The 19,000-nt window shown below is 43.0% G+C and overlaps 1 protein-coding gene across 2 annotated transcripts in view; it reads right to left on the reverse strand.

Moving 5' to 3' along the window:
• The window catches only part of LOC148902901 (RNA-binding motif, single-stranded-interacting protein 2-like), a 27,460-nt gene extending 8,962 nt beyond the window's left edge, over positions 1-18,498 (reverse strand). For both annotated transcript variants that reach the window (XM_088992891.1, XM_088992881.1), the window contains exons 1-5: positions 15,653-18,498; positions 6,778-6,941; positions 4,169-4,227; positions 3,607-3,698; positions 988-1,145 (exon numbers count right to left, since the gene is read on the reverse strand). In XM_088992891.1, the coding sequence (XP_088849017.1) occupies positions 988-1,145; positions 3,607-3,698; positions 4,169-4,227; positions 6,778-6,941; positions 15,653-15,727 (548 nt within the window). In that variant the 5' untranslated portion in view covers positions 15,728-18,498. The remainder of the gene's footprint in view (positions 1-987; positions 1,146-3,606; positions 3,699-4,168; positions 4,228-6,777; positions 6,942-15,652) is intronic.
• Positions 18,499-19,000: the final 502 nt, after the last annotated feature.

Genomic DNA, 19,000 nt, shown 5'->3' on the forward strand with positions numbered 1-19,000 from the left:
GGCAAATACGTTGTGGCGTGATGTCACGAACAAGGGGGCGGGACCTTCTGCAACTCACCATTTCCGAGGTCATTTTGAAGTAGTTTTGGGACACTTACACTCATTTTTATTGGTGTTTTGCATTTGACTAAAAATATCAGCCTACATGTTTTGGGTATTTTAGATGCTGGTTTTTCTGATGTCAGTTAGGAAACAAAAAAATGGTGTCGGTTGTCCTTTAAGTCAGAATCAAAATTTCAATTTGTCATATGTAAACCACAAAAAGGTCATTATTTTTACTTTAAATTTGAAAACTAGTAATTCATTAATTTGTTATGCGCTCTATATGTAAAGTGTGGAGGGGATAAAACATTCTAATGGCTTCCCCAAATTCATAAAGGCCCCCGAGAGTAAACGTAACTACGATGTGGCCCTCGGTCAAAAATGACTTTGATACCCTTGATCTAAAGTCACCTGATCAAACTGACAGATCATCTTTTGTCACAATCTGAAGTCATGTCATCAACCACGTCTGAAGTCACGTGACCAGATCGCGTTATAATGTGATCAGATGGTGTTAAGTCACGCGTTGAGATCGTGTTATGTTAACATTGTGTTTCGTTTTCGTATATTGTTCAAAAAAATAAAGCGAACATTTTATGGATCAACGATGATAGCCTCATCTTTTTGTTGTCATTAATGACGAAGCAAAGGAACGCGTCAGAAATCTGCATGCCTTTTTGACAGTTTTTTTGACAACGATACTAGTGCAGCGTGTTCTACCGGAAACAAATTCCTTGTGTGTCCTACATACTTGGCAATAAAGATGATTCTGATTCTGATTCTCTGATTCTGATGCCTTGCCGAAGAACCGACAAAAGGAACGTAAGTTGCCATTACAGATACAAGACATATCGATTTATATAGCGCTCCCATGAAGCTTGTTATTTATTCCTCTTGTCTTTTTTTGTTTTCACACCGACACAATGAAATAGCCAGCGTTTGTACCTTGCAAAGCCCACTCCTCGGCTGATTCCATTGGCGTCCCGCAGGATGCGTGTCGAAATAGCCTGGCTAAAGGGCTTAAGCATGTTCTCCAGCTCCAGCTCGTCCATGGAAAATGGCAGGTTTGAAATATACAAATTGGTCGGGTCTTGCTCCTGTTGCTGAAAGCAGAGAGACCAGAAGATAGTCATACAGGGTGACAAAGTCATAGGCTTGAAAGAAAGTTGTACTCTATGATAGCCCTGAGGGAAGTTGCAAATGTAATGCCGGGAATTATGTCTTTTCAACTGGAAGGACCACCTCACAACTTCTTTATGTTTGTGTGGGACGAACTGAAAAAAAAGAATTGTTCACTCACTTCGGTTATTGTGGATTTATGCAATCAGAGGTTTGTGACTATAACTTAATCTATTGCAGTTAATTCTTTCATCCATCCATTTTCCAGACCACTTTGTCCTCATTAGGGTCGCGGGGGTTGCTGGAGCCTCTCCCAGCACTAAGCAGGGGACACCCTGAATTGTTTGCTAGCCAATTGCAGGGCACATAGACACAACTAACCATCTGCACTCCTAAGGGCAATTTTGAGCGTTCAATCAGTCTGTCATGCAAGTTTTTTTGGAATGTGGGAGGAAAAAACCCAGAGAAATCCCCCATGGGCCGGGTGGGGGGACATGCAAACTTCATACGGCGAGGCCGGACCGGGTCTTGAACTCACGACCTATGCACTGTGAAGTCGGCGTGCTAACTACTCGACTTCATTCATTCCTGACCGCTTTATCCCCACGAGCTTCGGAGGGGGTGCTGCAACCTATCCCAGCCGTCTTCAGGCAGTAGGCAACTGGATGCCAGCCAAATCAATCAAAAATGTATTCACGCTGCTTCCCTTAGACTGGATAGAAACACATCAAGCATATTTTCTTAAACCAGACAATAAAAAGGGAATATATGGCTTCTCCAAATCAGTTACATCACGGTCTTTAATGCTCACTGGTTCACAATCAGGGAGATGACTTCAAACACGAACAAATAGCAAGTGAAAGAATACTAAATTTTCTTGCGGCAATCACATAGAGGGGCTACAACCAAGCTTGAACAAATGACAAAATGTAGTTGCCATCCGTCTGTTCCCTCATCAAAGTAGCATGTCGCCATGTCCCAACAACGCACATTCCTCATCTTAGCGCCTAGCTGGGATTCAAAGTTGTCAACTGCATTTTGAATGAATTTATCATTCCATGAGCAATGCGTGCGTGACAGCTGTGACCTGCGCTGAAGGTGAGGCGCTAACCCACCTCCTCCCTTCATCACCACGACAGCAAACACAGCAGGAGGGGGAGGGCGGGGTAAGCCACTGCGGTTTCCAATGAGTCCCAGGGTAATCTGAGGCAAACACAAGCCTGCTTGTAAAGCCACCGTGAAGCGGTGAGTGAAAATCAAGTTATTATTTTGCGAGAAAGAAGAAGCCGCATGAATGTCAGTGATCCAGATTAACGGCGGATCAGCTTTCCCAGACTGCGTGTAAGCGAGAGAGTTTTCAAATGTGTTTTGGGGGAAAGGCCATTCCAACGTCTGTCTGTGTGGTTCTCTACCTCGCTTCCTTGCGCATGGTGCGTATGTGTGTGTACTGACATAGCGGAGGACTGTGCAATGGGGCCTGCTGCCGGGGGAGCTGCTCAGACACTGAGTCAGATGCCACCAGGGAGAACAGGCAGCACCTTTGTACGGAGAAACCTTCCACATAGTGATGACGCGCACACACGCACACACGCACACACACACACACACACACACACACACACACACACACACACACACACACACACACACACACACACACACACACACACACACACACACACACCTACTGCACAATGAAAAGCCAATTAAGTCATCACTAGTTTATTTGAGTGTGTGTCGGCAGTGATGCGCATGGGTGTACGCTTCAACTCATGTATTTATGGGTATTAATGCACAGTAGAATACATGGGAGCACAAACAGTACTCCATGTATACACACAGGTAGAATTCTGTGTGTGTGTGTGTGTGTGTGTGTGTGTGTGTGTGTGTGTGTGTGTGTGTGTGTGTGTGTGTGTGTGACAAAGAAAAAACAAGATGGATGCAGATGGGAAAACACTGCTTGTGCATAAAAGTTTTAGGTGACTTCTACTTCACATTTAGACCATGAACACACTATCTGGGAGGGATGTGGACCAAATACCCAAGAGCAGAAATAACGTTTATAATTGCTTTTTTGAATGTTGCTGTGCCGATTACCATTTTGTGTTTGGGAGTCTTTTACTGAGTGAGTTGCTTGTTCTGTAGCCACAACCCCATCAAGTTCTCAACCCCATCAAAAGATCTCTACACATTCAGAGACACTTTTGATAACTCTTCAGATGTGCAATGTTCAAGAGCAGGGGTCTCAAACTCAAGTCCTCGAGGGCCGCAGTCCTACATGTTTTCCAAGTCTCCCTGTTGCAACACACCTGTTGCAACACAGCCTCATGTGCGTGGCAACAGGAAGACTTGGAAAACATGTAGGACAACAGCCCTCGAGGACCGGATTTTGAGACCCCTGTTCAAGAGACTGAAGGTGTTTGAAATATCTGGTGGCACTCATACCTTGGCCATCTGAGCCTGAACGCCCACCGCCTTCAGCGCTGTCACTGCCTTCTGAGCCGAGGGTGGACTGTCAAAGTCCACAAAGCCATAGCCTGGGAAAAAATACGATGAAAGACTTTCAGGGACCATCCGTAGCACACGAGAAGCACGAGTGTGACAATACAGTGGGTGACAAACTCCATAAACACTTCATTGCAATGTCCAGGGAACATGCAGTAAACGTTGGTCATCCACAACAAAGTGCTTAACAGAGAAAGCTCATTGTCAAATGACCTTATTAAATATTTCATTTGCTCTGTTCCTGAATGTTTGTTATTATTAGCGTAGTCCGGACGACTTTAGTGTAACTTGCAGTTTGGACACCTGTACTTGTGTGCGTGTTGGATGTTTCTGTAAACAACATGCAAGGTGAGCAGCATGTCTGAGCTTGTAAAAACGAGCTGGGGGTACTCGTGAAGGAAAGTCACGATATTAACGTGAAAGATTTTGCGGAGAATTCTCTAAAAGACTTGACAAGCATGCAATAGATGTAAGAAACATTTTTGGAGTTCTCCATTTTCACCTTTGCACTTGTTGGTTGTCTTGTCCAGTATAGCCTTTGTGGACACAATTTTCCCATAGCTGGAGAAACAAGGAACAGGAATTATTTAAATCAATCCAATATTATCCCGGAAAAGAGCCTGCAGTACCCCCATAGGCATTTGCATGCAGTGTAATAGGATCTGTATCTCATGGACTGTCCTGTGCAATACTGGCGCCCAGCCACATACTCATTCCGCTCAGCAGTCTCACTGCAGGCAACATCATAGCCTTCACGGCATCAGACGTGTCACGTTTTAGTTTGCGACCAACGGGTGGCAGCGTAGGGCCCTGCCTCTAGCTGCACAGGTGTTTCAATCAGTGGCAGTTAAAAAGACTTCCGGCACTACCATTCAGTGTCAGCTTATTGTTTGTTTCACCCTGTCAAGTTTGTTTCATCTTGTCATATTTTATCCATGGTTTTGTTTGCTACTTTGGACCTTTTTTTTCTGATGACTTTGTTGTTTGAAATTTCGATCCTGGAGACTTTATTTAATATAATTTGTCAAATACACCCTGCTCCTCCCCCGTGGCTGCCTTTTTTTGGGTCCACCACCTTCAAATTGCAAATCGTGACACTACAGATAAAGAACTAGAATGGCAATTTGGGTCGGAGGCATTTTTTTCAGGACTGGCTAAATAAATAAGGACATGTTCTCAAATGTCCATTTCTAATTTCAGGATTTGGTCATGCGCCAGAGAGAAATTTATCACGAACGTACTATGGTTGCCTAAGTAAGTGGCCATCTTTATTATTCATGGGGGCTCCTGCCAAGACTGACTCCTTCACGGTCATGGACTGGAAAATAACGCTGCAATGTTCGATCTAGGTAGAGCCATGCAAATGCTTTAATTGTCTGATTCCCACTCAGAAGAGGGTGATTCATAGTGGAGAAGAGGCACAGGAAAGATGGAGAGGATCCAAAGACTAGCCCGACGTCCATCCAGGGTCAGCGAGCAACCGTGGACCAGAGCCACAATGCTGCACCCGGCGGATGCAACTGGAGGCCAATCCCCGTACACTGCCCGCGCAGCGCAAGTCGGTGAGGGAATATGTCTTCTAATTGTAGCCTCAAACTTGAGCAAAGTCAGTCACGATCCGTCGTTGGCGTGCCTGCTTGCTGTTCGACACAGGCAGCTATGGTAATAATCATGAATCTGTTCCTTCCAGTAAATGTTGTCCGAAACTTAATCCTCTTTTTGAGCCTCGTCAATGCAAAAGAGTCACACTAGCCCTAATGCACAGCGCTAAAAGGCACATTTCATGCTGTGATTTTATCAGGCTGCGTAAAAGCAGAAATATGAGAACCACCCCCACAGAACGGAGCACCACCTGACCCGCAATGTGAACCCAATTCACTCCAAGGCTCTCTGATTCTCTCTATCCAGCCCCCCAACCACCCCTGTTCATGCCATTGCCATGTTTGTCTTTCCCTTTTCCCTTGGGCTCGCCGTTTCCTGTTGGGTTGGGCAGCCTCATGTGAGCCATATCTTCCAGACAGCTGTAAAAGAGCAGGCCTCCCCCTCCCTTCCTGACTTACTCACGCTGCCTCCTTTTCTCTCACTTTTTTTCCTCTGTCACATTTTCTGTGCTCCGTTGCTTCTCATCGCCAGGCTCCAGTTCTCAATTAAGCTCGCATGGATCATGCTTGTTTCAACGGCGTCTACTGGGGCGCCAACAAACATGTTGGATTGATTGGCGGACATTGCTGCTTGATGTCATGGCGCTCTTTTCAAAACTCCCAAAATATCATTAGAAAGAGCTTAGTAGGAGTGCAACACTAGGATAGTTTAAGTCATATAAAATCGTACTAGTTGAAATGTAATGAGAACTAATTACACGGAATGAGGCGCAAGTTGTTGGAAAGTTTGTGCACAGCTGCAACAAACTGAGAGGCTTCCCCCTACATGACTGCAATGAACTTTCCATCCCAGAAATGACTACACTTAAAGGACAACCGACACCATTTTTTGTTTCCTAACTGACATAAGAAAAACGTTTTATAGCATTGAAAATACCCAAAACATGCAGCCTGATATTTTTAGTCAAATGCAAAACACCAATAAAAATGATTCCAGATGTGACGTCACGTCAGGAATCGTCATCAACTGGAAAACAAGACTAAAACGTAAAATATAGCTATATGCCGTGGAATCTTTGTAAAATACGCTCAGTAGAAGTCATTTGAAGTGATTTTACAAATTATGGACACAACTTGTCCGAAGGCGTCGGTTGTCCTTTAAAAAAGGGATCATTTGGATTGACTGAACATGCATATTGGTTGCACATGATCAAAATGTGCACAGGTGTGTATATGACATTTTCTTGAACGTTCCTTGGGAAAAAAAAGTTTCAGAAATTTGAATCATGCACAACCAAAAATATTACATTTTTTGTGTCAGTCTGCAGCTGTGAGTTTCAGCATTCATACTTTTTTCTGCTTTCACTTGATTTTTTTTGCAATCCAAACATATTGAGACAGTCATCCATCAGCTCGTCTATGTTGCATACAACCCCTTACTACGCTCAACTACCTCATGTAAGGTTTGTACATTTTACATTTTGGATCAGAAACTAGCTGAGTGACTTACGGTTGACAGAGTTTGACCAGATCCTGGTCTGTGGTTCCGGGGTGGAGGCCACGGATGTACAGGTTGGTTTTGCTTAGCTGCTCGCCGCCATTATTGCTGATGTTGCCGGTGTTGCTGCCGGGGCTTGGAGGAGCCATCTGATGATTGGAGGGAGACGCATATGTCTGCCGGAAAAGACATTTCGACATTTAGGTGGTGCCCTTGAATTTATGGCCCGTCGCTCATATACAACGGCACTTCCCATTCCGTGCAACAGACAGTGTCTGCCATTCAATTTGGACTTAAACTCTTAAAAAACAACTAGTCTATTGTTAACTGATTCACTGCCATTCATGAATTTATTCAGTAAAAAATATGACGTTGAGCACCATTCCTGAATTTGTTTGGGTTTTTGTTTTTCTTGCTGGGGAACCTTCTATTGCACTTGTAAAAGCCTCAAATCATAAAGCAACAAGGCAATACTGGTCATCAATCAAATCACAATGAACATATGAACATTTTAATAGTAGTTTTTTTTATCTGTTTGACATTTGCAGTTTCATAAAGTGTGCAATATATTGCCCGAAAAATGAAATATGTATTTTCTGCCTGAAGGTATTTCCTCCTTTTCAGTGGTCAAATTATTTCAAGATGTTTCATACTTATCTTTTAAGAAAGTCTCTTTTGTACAGTGCATTTTGCACACAGTCGTATATGTCTCTCAATTCACTATTAATTCATTCACTGCCATTCACAAATTTATTCTGGAATTGAATATATGACGTAGAGCACCATTCCTGAAATTGTCCGGGTTTTGTTTTTTCATACCTGGGTGCCGATGTAACGCTGGCCATGGCCTCTAGCAATGTTTTTTTTTTCACAAGGGGGCAGCATGTCCCTTTTTCCATGTTAGCGCATTGTTCCAGCATCAGCTGTTGTTAAGGTGCTATATAAGCCAATATGTATGTATTGCATTGTATTTTGGACAGCCACCCACATTTCAAGCTCATATAACTCCAGACCCATCTAATTTAGGAACTAACTCTTTCTTTTTGATGAAAGAAGAGAGTCTAAGGTTTCTAACGCTGTATTGAATGTTTATGTCGTTTTAAAAATCAATATTCTGTGGGTCCTGGAATTCAAGCGACAATGACAAACACCCTGTCACTAAAGTGGACACATTTTTGAACATGTCTGGCAGTGAAAGAGTTAAATTGACATGGTAGCGCTCAGTTACCCTCATCCAGGAGCTTCAACTCTGTTTGACTTCTTGAAATTAGATTAGATTTTTGTTGTTGTTGTTGTTACTCAAACTCCTTAAGAGCTTCACATTGGAACTGGTGCCACCTGATGCTACCAACCGATATCTCACTCCAGGGTTTGGACAGCACTGATTTTCACAAAACCAATCTGTATAGTAACTTTTTTGATGAAGCGATGGATTGTAACTACAATTTCAACATGCACAGGACAAGCCAAAAACTAAATAGCTCTGCGTCACGAAAAGGTCTGAAAGGGTTTCACATGGCCCACAGCTGACAAATATTCACTTTTCATCCAAAAAATAATAAGCTTTATGCAAACAGTCAATCATGCTTTTGAAAATCTTCTGACTTAACTCATGATGGTCTTGCTAAAGAGTACTACTATAGTCGTGTCCTGGTACTGTTCTTTGGAACCCAGAGTTGTGAATTAACTGAACAGCAGTGCGGTGCTTGGCCTCAGTTCCAGCCCAGTGTGTCAGTGCCGAATGAGGAGGAACTGTTTGATTAGTCTGGGTCAGCAGGGCAGATTTGAGAACAATGGCATTGGTTGTTTGGATAGCACGAGCACAGCATCTTGTCAACAGAAACAAACTTGTCGATAGACAGACAAGATCATCTTGACCCTACCATTTGTCACTGCTACACATTGGAAGAAATCCATCCTTTTTATTCTCATTTCAAACTCACAAAATAAAGGAGATAAATGATGGCGCGATGGGCAAAAAAAAATCTCAAGGTTTTACCTTGTGGGGACTATTTAACTGTTTAAAGATGACCTTTATCTAAAATATTTCCATTAATCATCTGAGCCCCTTATCCTCACAAGGGCCAGCTGTCTTCGGGTAGCAGGCAAAGGACACCCTGAACTGGTTGTCAGTCAATTGCAGGGCACAGATAGACAAAGAACTATTTGCGCTCATAATCACAATTTAGGGACAGTTTAGAGCGTATAATCCATCTACCGTGTATGTTTTTACCCGGACAAAGCTGATGCAGCCACATGCAAACTCTGCACAGCAATCAAAACCCAGCACCTCTACACTATTTTTTTATACGTGTGGGCGGGGTTTGTTCTCAGATCTGCTCCATCTGCAAAAGTGCCCTCAGAGCACTTCTGTTGTGATTTGGCACTCTGTCAATGCAATCTAATCAAACTGATTAAAATTCAAAAGAACGTATGAGACTGACAACAATAGATTGACATACTAAGTGTAATATACACAAATACATATGCGTGTTGTACAGTGTTTGTTAAAATATATAATATTACAATACATATTGATTTATATAGCGCTTATCAACAGCTGAAGCTGTAACAAAGCGCTTAACATGGACAGCTTTCATATACAGGAAATAAAACAGGCACAAACAGTAGAAAGCACCAGGGAGTGAAACCAAAATCAAGTCTGAATCATGCTGAGTCAAATGCCAAAGAGTACAAGTGAGTTTTGAGGCGCGTTTTAAAGATCATCAGCGAGGGGGCTTGCAGAATGTTCGGTGGCAGGTCATTCCAGTATTGAGACAATTCAACTTACACCAACCGTGCGGTAAATGTTGGGTATTTTATTTTATTTATTTTTGTTATATCTGAAGAGTGGTTGTGGTTTGCTTGCTACTTGTAGATCACTCACTTAGGACCAAGTATCAAGCCAGTGGAACTACAGTACAGTGAAAAACTGCAAGGTGGTTATAGTACTTTGCATCGTATTTTCTGGTGTATAAGGCGCACCCAAAAGCCTTTATTTTTTTGAAAAGATCACCCTGTGTCTTAAATACAGGTGTGCTTTATATGTGAAGTAATATTGAGCCACAACAGGTCTCGAAACGACTGTCAGCAGCCACCAACTCCATTTCCCCCTGTAGAAGAAGTCGTGCGCAACCACAGCCTCTACTGTAACACCTTATAATGTGGTGTGCCTTATATTTGGAGAACTGGAGGAATTTGCAGAATACTACATATTGTTAGGTTAAAATATCCACCATGGCTAAATAAATGCATTTACTTCCTTCATTATTGAAAGCAAAGCAATATTTATACTGATTAAACTTACAATGTTAATGTTAATCTTGAACAATGTTTAATATGGCTAAATAAATGTATTTCCTTCAATGTTACTACAAAAATGTTCATATGCACCGTTGTTTGTAACTTGAATGTTCGTAAGTAGGGGAATGTCTGTATATATTAATATATTGTATTTGGAAAACGTTATTTATTCATTGAAGATGCGCCTTACAGTCCGGTGCACCTTATATAAGGAAAAAGTTTGAAAATACACCATTCCTTGGGGGTGCGCCTTATACTTAAGTATACATTATACACCGGAAAATACAGTATTTCCTCAAGCATATTACAGCACAACAGTATCATGGTTGTGCATTCTGTTTTTTTCCATAAACTGAGATGATTAGGTATTTCCTGATGCACGCATGTCTCATTTCACAGTTCATCGTTAACTCCTATACTGTATACTTGATAGTTCAGATACGAGAGGCAGCATCTGCTTTTTAGGTCTCCACTACTCAAATGTATTTGTTGAGTGATTTGGCCTTTTTACATTTGACCAGCCTGTGAAAATCCCACATCCCATTCATCGCCGACGTCCCGTTTTATTTCCCTCCCGTTTCTTTCGCCTCAATTGCGTGCTGGTAGTTTGAGCGCAATCACAGCTCTTTCCTGTGCTTTTGCTCGCCTTCACAGTGATTATCAGGAGGGATACACCTGCAGGACCGTGGAGATCCAATCTCATGCCTGGCAAGAGAGGGATCGCAGCTTGTTTGGGTTAAAGTGCTAATCCCTCTCATGTGCTCTGGAGTCAGAAGGTAGTGTCTCATTAAAAGTGCACTGCCGGGCTCCTTGAGAGAAAAAAATAAAAACAAAAGACGACAGTGAGTCGCACCCAAACCGACTGGCCATCTGCCTCAGCGTTCAGTCCTGAGCTTTGCCGCAAGGAGTTTCCCACCCATGTAAAGTTGAACTCAAAATGTTCCTGTGGCGAGTGCAAGTTGCGTGACTCAAAGGGCCGTCCGTTTACTGGTACATCTTTATTTTTACACCAGGGCAAGTCTAGTGTAGCCTGTTTTGGAGTTTTGCCAGAGCACACTTTTCCAGGTTGAGCGTTCTGGGAGACCGAGTGTGTTGTCTGTGACATGACATGACAATTTGGCGACAGAAAATAGACGATATCAAAGAACAGCTCAGTTCAGGTGCTGTAACGCGATATTGGTGGATTCGATCGACGGACAGGCAGACAGATGTCATCGTATGTTATTGTAGTTGTCTGAACATTTGGCAAGCCCCCTCTCTGCCCATCCTGAAAACCCACCTCAAAACTCACTTGTACTCTTTGGCATTTGACTCTGCATGATTCAGACTTGATCTTAGTTTTACTCCCTAGTGCTTTCTACTATATTTGTGACTGTGTTATTTCCTGTATATGATACCGGTCCATGGTAAACGTTTTGTTACAGCTTCAACTGTTGTTAAAGCGCTATATAAATTTATATATATTGTATTGTATTACATTTTGAAATATGACAACAGTGTGCATTGAATCTTCTGAATCGTAAAAACTAAATGCATGCATGAATCCATTTTCATGACTATTCTTAGTTCTAAAAGCATCAGCATGCCATCACACAACTGCCGGCAATGTATTGTATGTGTATCTGTTTTGAGACACACAGTCGCTGCATTACGGGTTCAAGGCTGCCTCCAATTGTCCACTTTAAAGCAGGTAATTTGACATCATCCGGATTTACTTCCAAAAGCTTCTTGCAATTTCATCCTTCCATTCATTTTCCAGAACACTTCATCCTCATTAGGGTCGTGCAGGGGTGCTGGAGCCTATCTATCTTCGGGCACTAGGCGGGGGCCTCACTGAATTGGTTGCCAGCCAATCGCAGGGCACACAGAGACAAACAACCATCCGCGCTCACACTTGCACCTAGGGACAATTCGGAGTGTTCAATGACCCTACTATCCATGGAACTCCCACATTTAGGAATGTGGGAGGAAACCGGACGACCATGTAAACTCCACACAGGGAGAGATTTGAACTCACGACCTCTGCGCTGTGAAGTCAGCGTGCTAACCACTTGCCTACCGGGCCGCAATTTCTGATCATTATTCTTTGAGTGCGCCAATCCCCGACACAGACTCCAGTAAGTCCATTCAGCCATGTCGACTATGTACATCCCTGGCCGCAATTCAAAGTGGATGAGGGAAGATTGAGGGGAGATGCATCGGTTGGCTGGGAATCAAGTTGACTCTTTAGTCCCACAACGCTGTCAACGGCCATTTCGAACAGTGTCCATTGATGAAAACGACAAAAGAATGATCAGTTCCTTTTCGTTTGCCTGAGTCATCGCCCTTTCCCGCATCCCCCAGCCCCTTCTGGGATGCTGCTCTTGACCTGTATCACATTGTCATTGCAAACCATTCCTTTCATTCCGGTGGAATCCACAAATGTTTGTTTGTGTTCCTGTGTTGCTAAGAGCTTTTGGGGTGAGCGTGTTGGTTTGAAGATTAGGGCTCAAGCTGTCAATCATAAATTCCTGCAGGCGTTTTTCAGAAAGTACAAGAGACCTCTGTGCATTCACAACACACATTCACGTACAGCTGCCGTCTGAAGTGATTAAGGGACAACTTGGCATTCCCACAGATATAAGGTTTTATCCAGGTAATAGTTGAAAAGCGACAAAGCATCACCTTCAAACGTATATCCGACATCCAAATGCGGCGGGCCACCTGCAATTTGGCTCAAGGACTTTGGTATCCATGACAGGACGTACCGCATGAGCCTGATTGCGTCTGCGGTCCAAAAACCTTCGGAGTCACTGAGACTCGGGATCAATAATTGAATTTGCTATTTTATTTACAGTTACAATATAGAGGCGCACACGATTCCTTCGGGTATGTGAACATTTGAGCACAACACTAATTACCATGAGTTGGCAGATATACAGTTGTGGTCATACGTTTACATGCCCTGAGGGGGATGTCAACGTATGAACACGTGGTCTATTCCAAGATGCCGTTTACTTGCGTCACTGCATTCATCAGATCACAATTATTTTAATCAAAGCACTTGAGAAGTTGCAAGTGCGTTTAAGGCAAGTTCTTCCATTACCGACAAGCTCTGGTAAGACGCTGCCCATTTGAACGGCGACGTCACTCCGCACTAAGTCAAGACAGAGCATGCGCAGAACGGACGCGGGCCAGCGATTCCGACCACATCGTTTACAGGCTGACTGTACGGACTGGCGAGAGGAATAGAATGTACTGTACAATTCTGTGGATGCTAATGAAATTGCACTCACATTCAACCTTGTTACTTGGTCATTCATTTCTGTTCTATAAAAGGGTCTGTGGAAACCCAACTTACAAACAAGTGACCAAATTCTGAATCATAAAAGTTTACTGCCAAATTCCAACAATCATAAATACACTGATACTCCTCAGAACTCAGCATTGTTTTCATTGTCATGGCAGATGTACGGAAACAACTCTCTCCTCTGTGTGATATGTTTTCAAGAGCAGTGAAACATTTCACCAGCACTATTTCGAACAGTCTGTCACATTTAACTCATTCACTGCCAGATGTGTACAAAATGTGTCCACTCCAGTGCTAGGGTTTTTGTCATTGTCACTCGAATTCCAGGACCTGCAGAATATTGAGTTTTAGGGACTACGTAAATATTCAATGCATTGAGCGTAAGAAACCTTACTCTCTTCTTTCATCAGAAAAAAAATGTTCATTGCTGAATTATATGGGTCTGGAGTTATATGAGCTTGAAATGAGGGTGGCTGTCCACATTACAATGCAATACATACATATTTATATAGTGCTTTGACAACAGCAGACGCTGGAACAAAGCGCTAACATGAAAAAAGGGTAATGCTGCCCCTTGCGGAAGGGAAAAAAGCATTGCCAGAGGCCATGGCCAGCACTTTATCGGCACCCAAACAAGCAAAAACAAAACCCGAACAAATTCGGGAATGGTGCTCTAAGTCACATTTTCAATTCCCGAATAACTTAACGATTTTTGCAAAGACAACATGAACAAGGAAAAGTGGAGAAGATCAGAGCGGTATGTGATGCAATCTTGTGATATGCCCTTTCGGTGGGAAAGAATAAAGATCCCTGGTGTTCTGTATTTAAGTTCTGTTGCAAAACAAAACAGCAGGAAGGTGGACGTATGCTCTCAAAGTCACTTCTACACAATCCTCTGACACCTTATAGGGTTAGTTACAACAATGTCTGTGAAATGATCACATCCTCTTCATGTGAACTACAGTACAGACGAAGTCAAGGTATGGGAGGGGCGGGAAGAGGCGAGGGGGAATGTGTGGAAGTGCATAGAAAGCAGAGGAAAAGGAGTTGGGGGGGGGGGGTATCTTTTAATCCTTTTCTGGTCTCCACCCTCTCCTCGGAGTCAAAGACACAAAGCAGGAGTTAGCACTTGAAGATGGAATTTACAAGGACTGCCTCTGTGCCACTCTGGCATTCTGACAATGTCAAATGCTTCCAAACCAAGCGGTCTATGTCTTCTTTGAGAGAAAATGTTTACAGAAACTCTCGAAGTAATCATACTGTCTCAATCCAGGATTCCAGATTTCTAGCCGCTAAATAAATGTGTGCAATCTGAATCTCAGCCAGCGGCAAAGAGGGATGGTAATAATGCTGGGAAAAGAGGAGGTGTTTGATTTCAGAATTGTTCAAGTCTTGGTATAGACCGTGATGAATATTTGCACCTATGCAATTTCCTTTTTGAGCATGAAGCTTTATTTCGAGACGTGACATGTTTCTTCCATTGCATATGCTACCATAGCTAGCTTATACATCCCATATGGTATACATGAGTGGTGTTAAGTCCATGCAGGCATCTGCACTTCCATAAATAACACAATGCAAAGGGATCTAGTCCTACAGTTTATACATACGGCAGCTTTAAAAATAGATTCCAATGCCAACTCATAAATTATTCATTTGCACAATCCAGTCACTCATTGTTGTAGTTGATAATGACCACCTCTAGTCGTGTGACATTGCAATCAATCTTGTCCATATAGCCAAGGTAAGATGACTTTCGTTTTGAATTTCTTTTTCTTTCTTTCACGCAGCCTGTGTGTCCCCCTCGGTTGTTATGATTTAGGGGCTTGAAGGGGTGGGGCATGCATGCGCTAGGCGTAAAAGAACCAAGAACAAAACTTTGCCAACTTGTGATGAATGTAATGAAGACGCCACCCAATCTTAGCGACATAAAACTGTATGTATAAAAAATTGACTTGGAATCAAAACCCATAACCCAATTGCTCTTGTCGGGATAATCACAGTTGGGTATTCTTGAGCGCAGGAAAGCAAGACAAGGGCGAGCAAGAGCGAGCAGACTCAAAGCAGGACCCGAAACCATCTCCGACGATAGTTCACCACCACGCCGTGTATCACTGAATCATTTAGTCAAAATGTAGCACGCAGCCAGGCCTGTGGTGGAAACTCGGGTCGCCTGCGGTTCACTTGGCTCAAGGACACTGCAGCTTCACGCGGCCCCAAACTGGCGCCGAGCGACGAACGGGGTGTCGAACCGGCAGCGAGACGGCAAAGCTAGCGACGACGATCAAAGTTTACCTTCTTGATGCTTTTGCCCGGATAGCCGTTGTACGCGTTCACTCCTCCGGTCCTGGGCGGCACAGAGAGCAGCATTTTGACGCGGTGGAGCGGACAGCCGAGAGCAGCCAGGCAGCTGACGTCAGCCGGGGAAAGTGAGCCAGGAGCCAGATCGACGAGCCACGAGCGGCGCTGCTGATTGGAGTCGCTCGCCGCACTCCACCTGCGCCGTCGCCGCTTGGGTTGGGATCGCTCTCCCGATGGTGCGTGCGCAGGACGCCCCCCAACCACCACCACCACAGTCGCCCACTGAACCCGCTCCACACCCCACCCCAAAGTAAAAAAACAAAACAGAAACTTCAAATACAACAGAACTGTATATGGGTCATTCCGTCAAAATTCATTCCGTTTTCAAAAAAGCAATTTCCAAAATACAGAAACATGGGGTCTAAATTATACTGACCCTAACTCGAAATGCAATTGCAGCTTTCAGGACAAGTGATTCCGAAATATTATTTGAGAAAAAAAAACTCCACTTTCCCCTTACTCTGGTCAACTTATTACACTGCAGCTGTGCAGCAGCGTGCTCACATTTTTTTCAGCATGGGAGCCACTTTTAAATTGACCAAGTCGAAATTATATTTATTGTGAAATATGATTCTAGCAACTTATGTTGATGTATAACCGCATATGTTGCACAACAAAACATAATTATATACATTTTTGCCATTACCTGAGTTCACTCTGATAACTGGCAGACGAGACAAACACACTTTAAAAATGTCATCATGAAAAAAAAGTCTGACTCCTATTCCGTGTGAAAGTTATACTTTTTTTTTCTTACTTGGTCCAGCTGCCCCACTCATTTTTATATCCTATCTTACGTTTAGGAGGGCAAAACGAGGGAAAAATCGAGCGAAAAATTAGGATGTAACTCACGACTAGCTTGTTAACTTTGCAACGCTCAGGTGTGTTGTTTGAGCACGCAGTGTACCTAATAATGAGTTGTCACCTGATTGGTTGTCCAGTATACAATTCAAGTAAAGCGATGGCTGATAGGCTGACGTCTAGTTTTTATTCCAAACAAATTCCAAACCCTGGCTGTAGTGACTACAGCCAGGGTATCAAAAATGTCAGGAGACTGAAATGCACAAACAAATTCATAAAACGAGCTGTACATAGTGCAAGTATAAAAATACAGTATAAGCACATGATTGATTTGCTTTTGCGGACCGAATAAAATGATGTAGTGGGCCCGATTTGGCCCCCGGGCCTTAACTTTGACACATTTGCAGTACATCTGTATTACACTTGAAAACGTAATCAGGTCAGTGACAATCTTGGGTCATGTTGTGTGTATGTGTGTGTCTTGATGATGTTGTCCAGACATTCCGGCTTCCTGCCACATTCAAAAAACAAATTTCGTCTTTTAATTGAAGAATCTATCTATCCATCCATCCATTATCCAGAGCCTATCCCAGTTGTCTTTGGGCACTAGCCGGGGGACACCCTGAATTGGTCGCCAGCCAATCGCTGGGCACACAGAGACAACTATGAGAGTGTCCTCTCTTGCGTGCTACTTCACACCACGGCTGGCCACAACATAATGTTTGTGAAAAGCCATTATTAAGCCAAGAAAACCAACACAGTAAAAGTGACTTTTTTGAGGGGGGGAAGGTCGTGGTTTTGGATTTGTACGCTATTTATGTATGCTATTTATCTGATGTTTTTTACGATGCTCTGCTTCGATTTGCTAGTTATTTGGGAGGGATCGCCTTTTTTATTGGATGATTCCACCATGGTTTCAGGAAAGGCATAAGTAAAAGGTCAGCGCCAGGACCAAAGTGTCTACCCACAACGAGCATGGTCAATTTACCCCAACGAGACAAACATCCATGCCCATTTGAAGCAGCCTTGAAAATCTAGGTAGACAGATCAAATCACACTACTGCAAAACGTTATTATGAGTATATGTTGCCTGGCAACTAAATCCCCTGACCCTTTTGCCTTGTCTTGCGTTCACCATGACTGATAAGCCCTCCAGTGAGTAAGCATATGCAACTGTTCATTCAGTCATCCACAGTTTTCTTTTGAGGCAGACATTTGCATAAACTCCCTAGTCCTGTGGAGCTCAGCTGTGCGGGGAAGCAAAGGACAAACCTACATGAGTGTGTGGCCATTCACATGATTTCAATTAGATTTCATTATGACGCTCTATAGTCACAAAGATAGGTGAGGCTCAGCACAATTGATAATCTCTCTCTGTCTTTATCTCTCTCTTTATCTCTCGTTATCTCTCTCTCTCTCTCTCTATCTCTCTCTCTATTTGACTCTTTCTCACTCTCTCTTACTCTCTCTCACTGTTCCTCTCTCCCTCCCACTCGCTCTCCACTCTGTTATCCTCTAGCCCAGTGCCTCCCGCATACTGTACATCCGCAATGTCAAAAATTCAATACATTTGCATAAAACAATACTATTAGCTGGAGACGAGTATGGACGCTATATCAACAGTAGTATGTCACTGTCACATTAAGGTCATTCAAACTGTTTCAATCTTTGCTCTGTTTTGATATGAGCAATTGCCAGATGGGCTTTGAGCTCTGCAAGAGCTCAAGGACAGTTTGGGGAGGGGTTCACAATCTGTAGAATCCCTGAGCTAGCCAACCCGCAAACACACACACACACACAGATACACATAAAGCCTTCCAGGTGGTACTGCGATCATTTCCATGTACAGTCCAAAACTGTCTTAGACCACCAGAAGTTTGCCTTTGAATTTCACCGCATGCTAAAAGTACAGTGATCACATGGTGCTTGGAAAAGTGTCATTGGTTTTGTCTTTTCTTATTGTGTTTTTTTTTTACAGGGAGGCTGGTCCTGATGCTAAAATTGTCATTGCAGCATTGCATTGTCCCTTTAAAGTGTATTCTAAATATGACACACTCGGAGAAGAAAGCTGAAGGATTTAAAAAAGAAAAAGTAGTTACGCTTTCCAATAAAAAACAATGAATCCAAAATTGTCAAAATAGTAAGTACAGTACTCAACGTTAATTCAAAACACGAGAACAGGCGATCGGCACCGTGCTAGCTGTTAGCTTCTTTTAGATGAATTGTGCATGCGTGTGGTATGGGTCTTTTTACTTTGTTACTTCCGGGTTCAGTGAACGCTGGCGCGTGTGGCTGTCGCTGCTCACCTGCAGAAAAAAATATCCTTTGACTGTAAAGTGTCCTTGAGAGTTTTGAATAAATGAAATGTATTATTATTATTATTAACTGTCATCTGTCTTTCTTATGCCGACACTACAAATGACTACATATTTGTGTCACAAAAATATATTAACTACAAACCTCCAATTGCTGGAATATACC

The sequence above is a fragment of the Hippocampus bargibanti genome, linkage group LG01 (genome assembly GCF_051943395.1).
Source record: "Hippocampus bargibanti isolate YZ-2025 linkage group LG01, ASM5194339v1, whole genome shotgun sequence".
NCBI lineage: Eukaryota > Metazoa > Chordata > Actinopteri > Syngnathiformes > Syngnathidae > Hippocampus > Hippocampus bargibanti.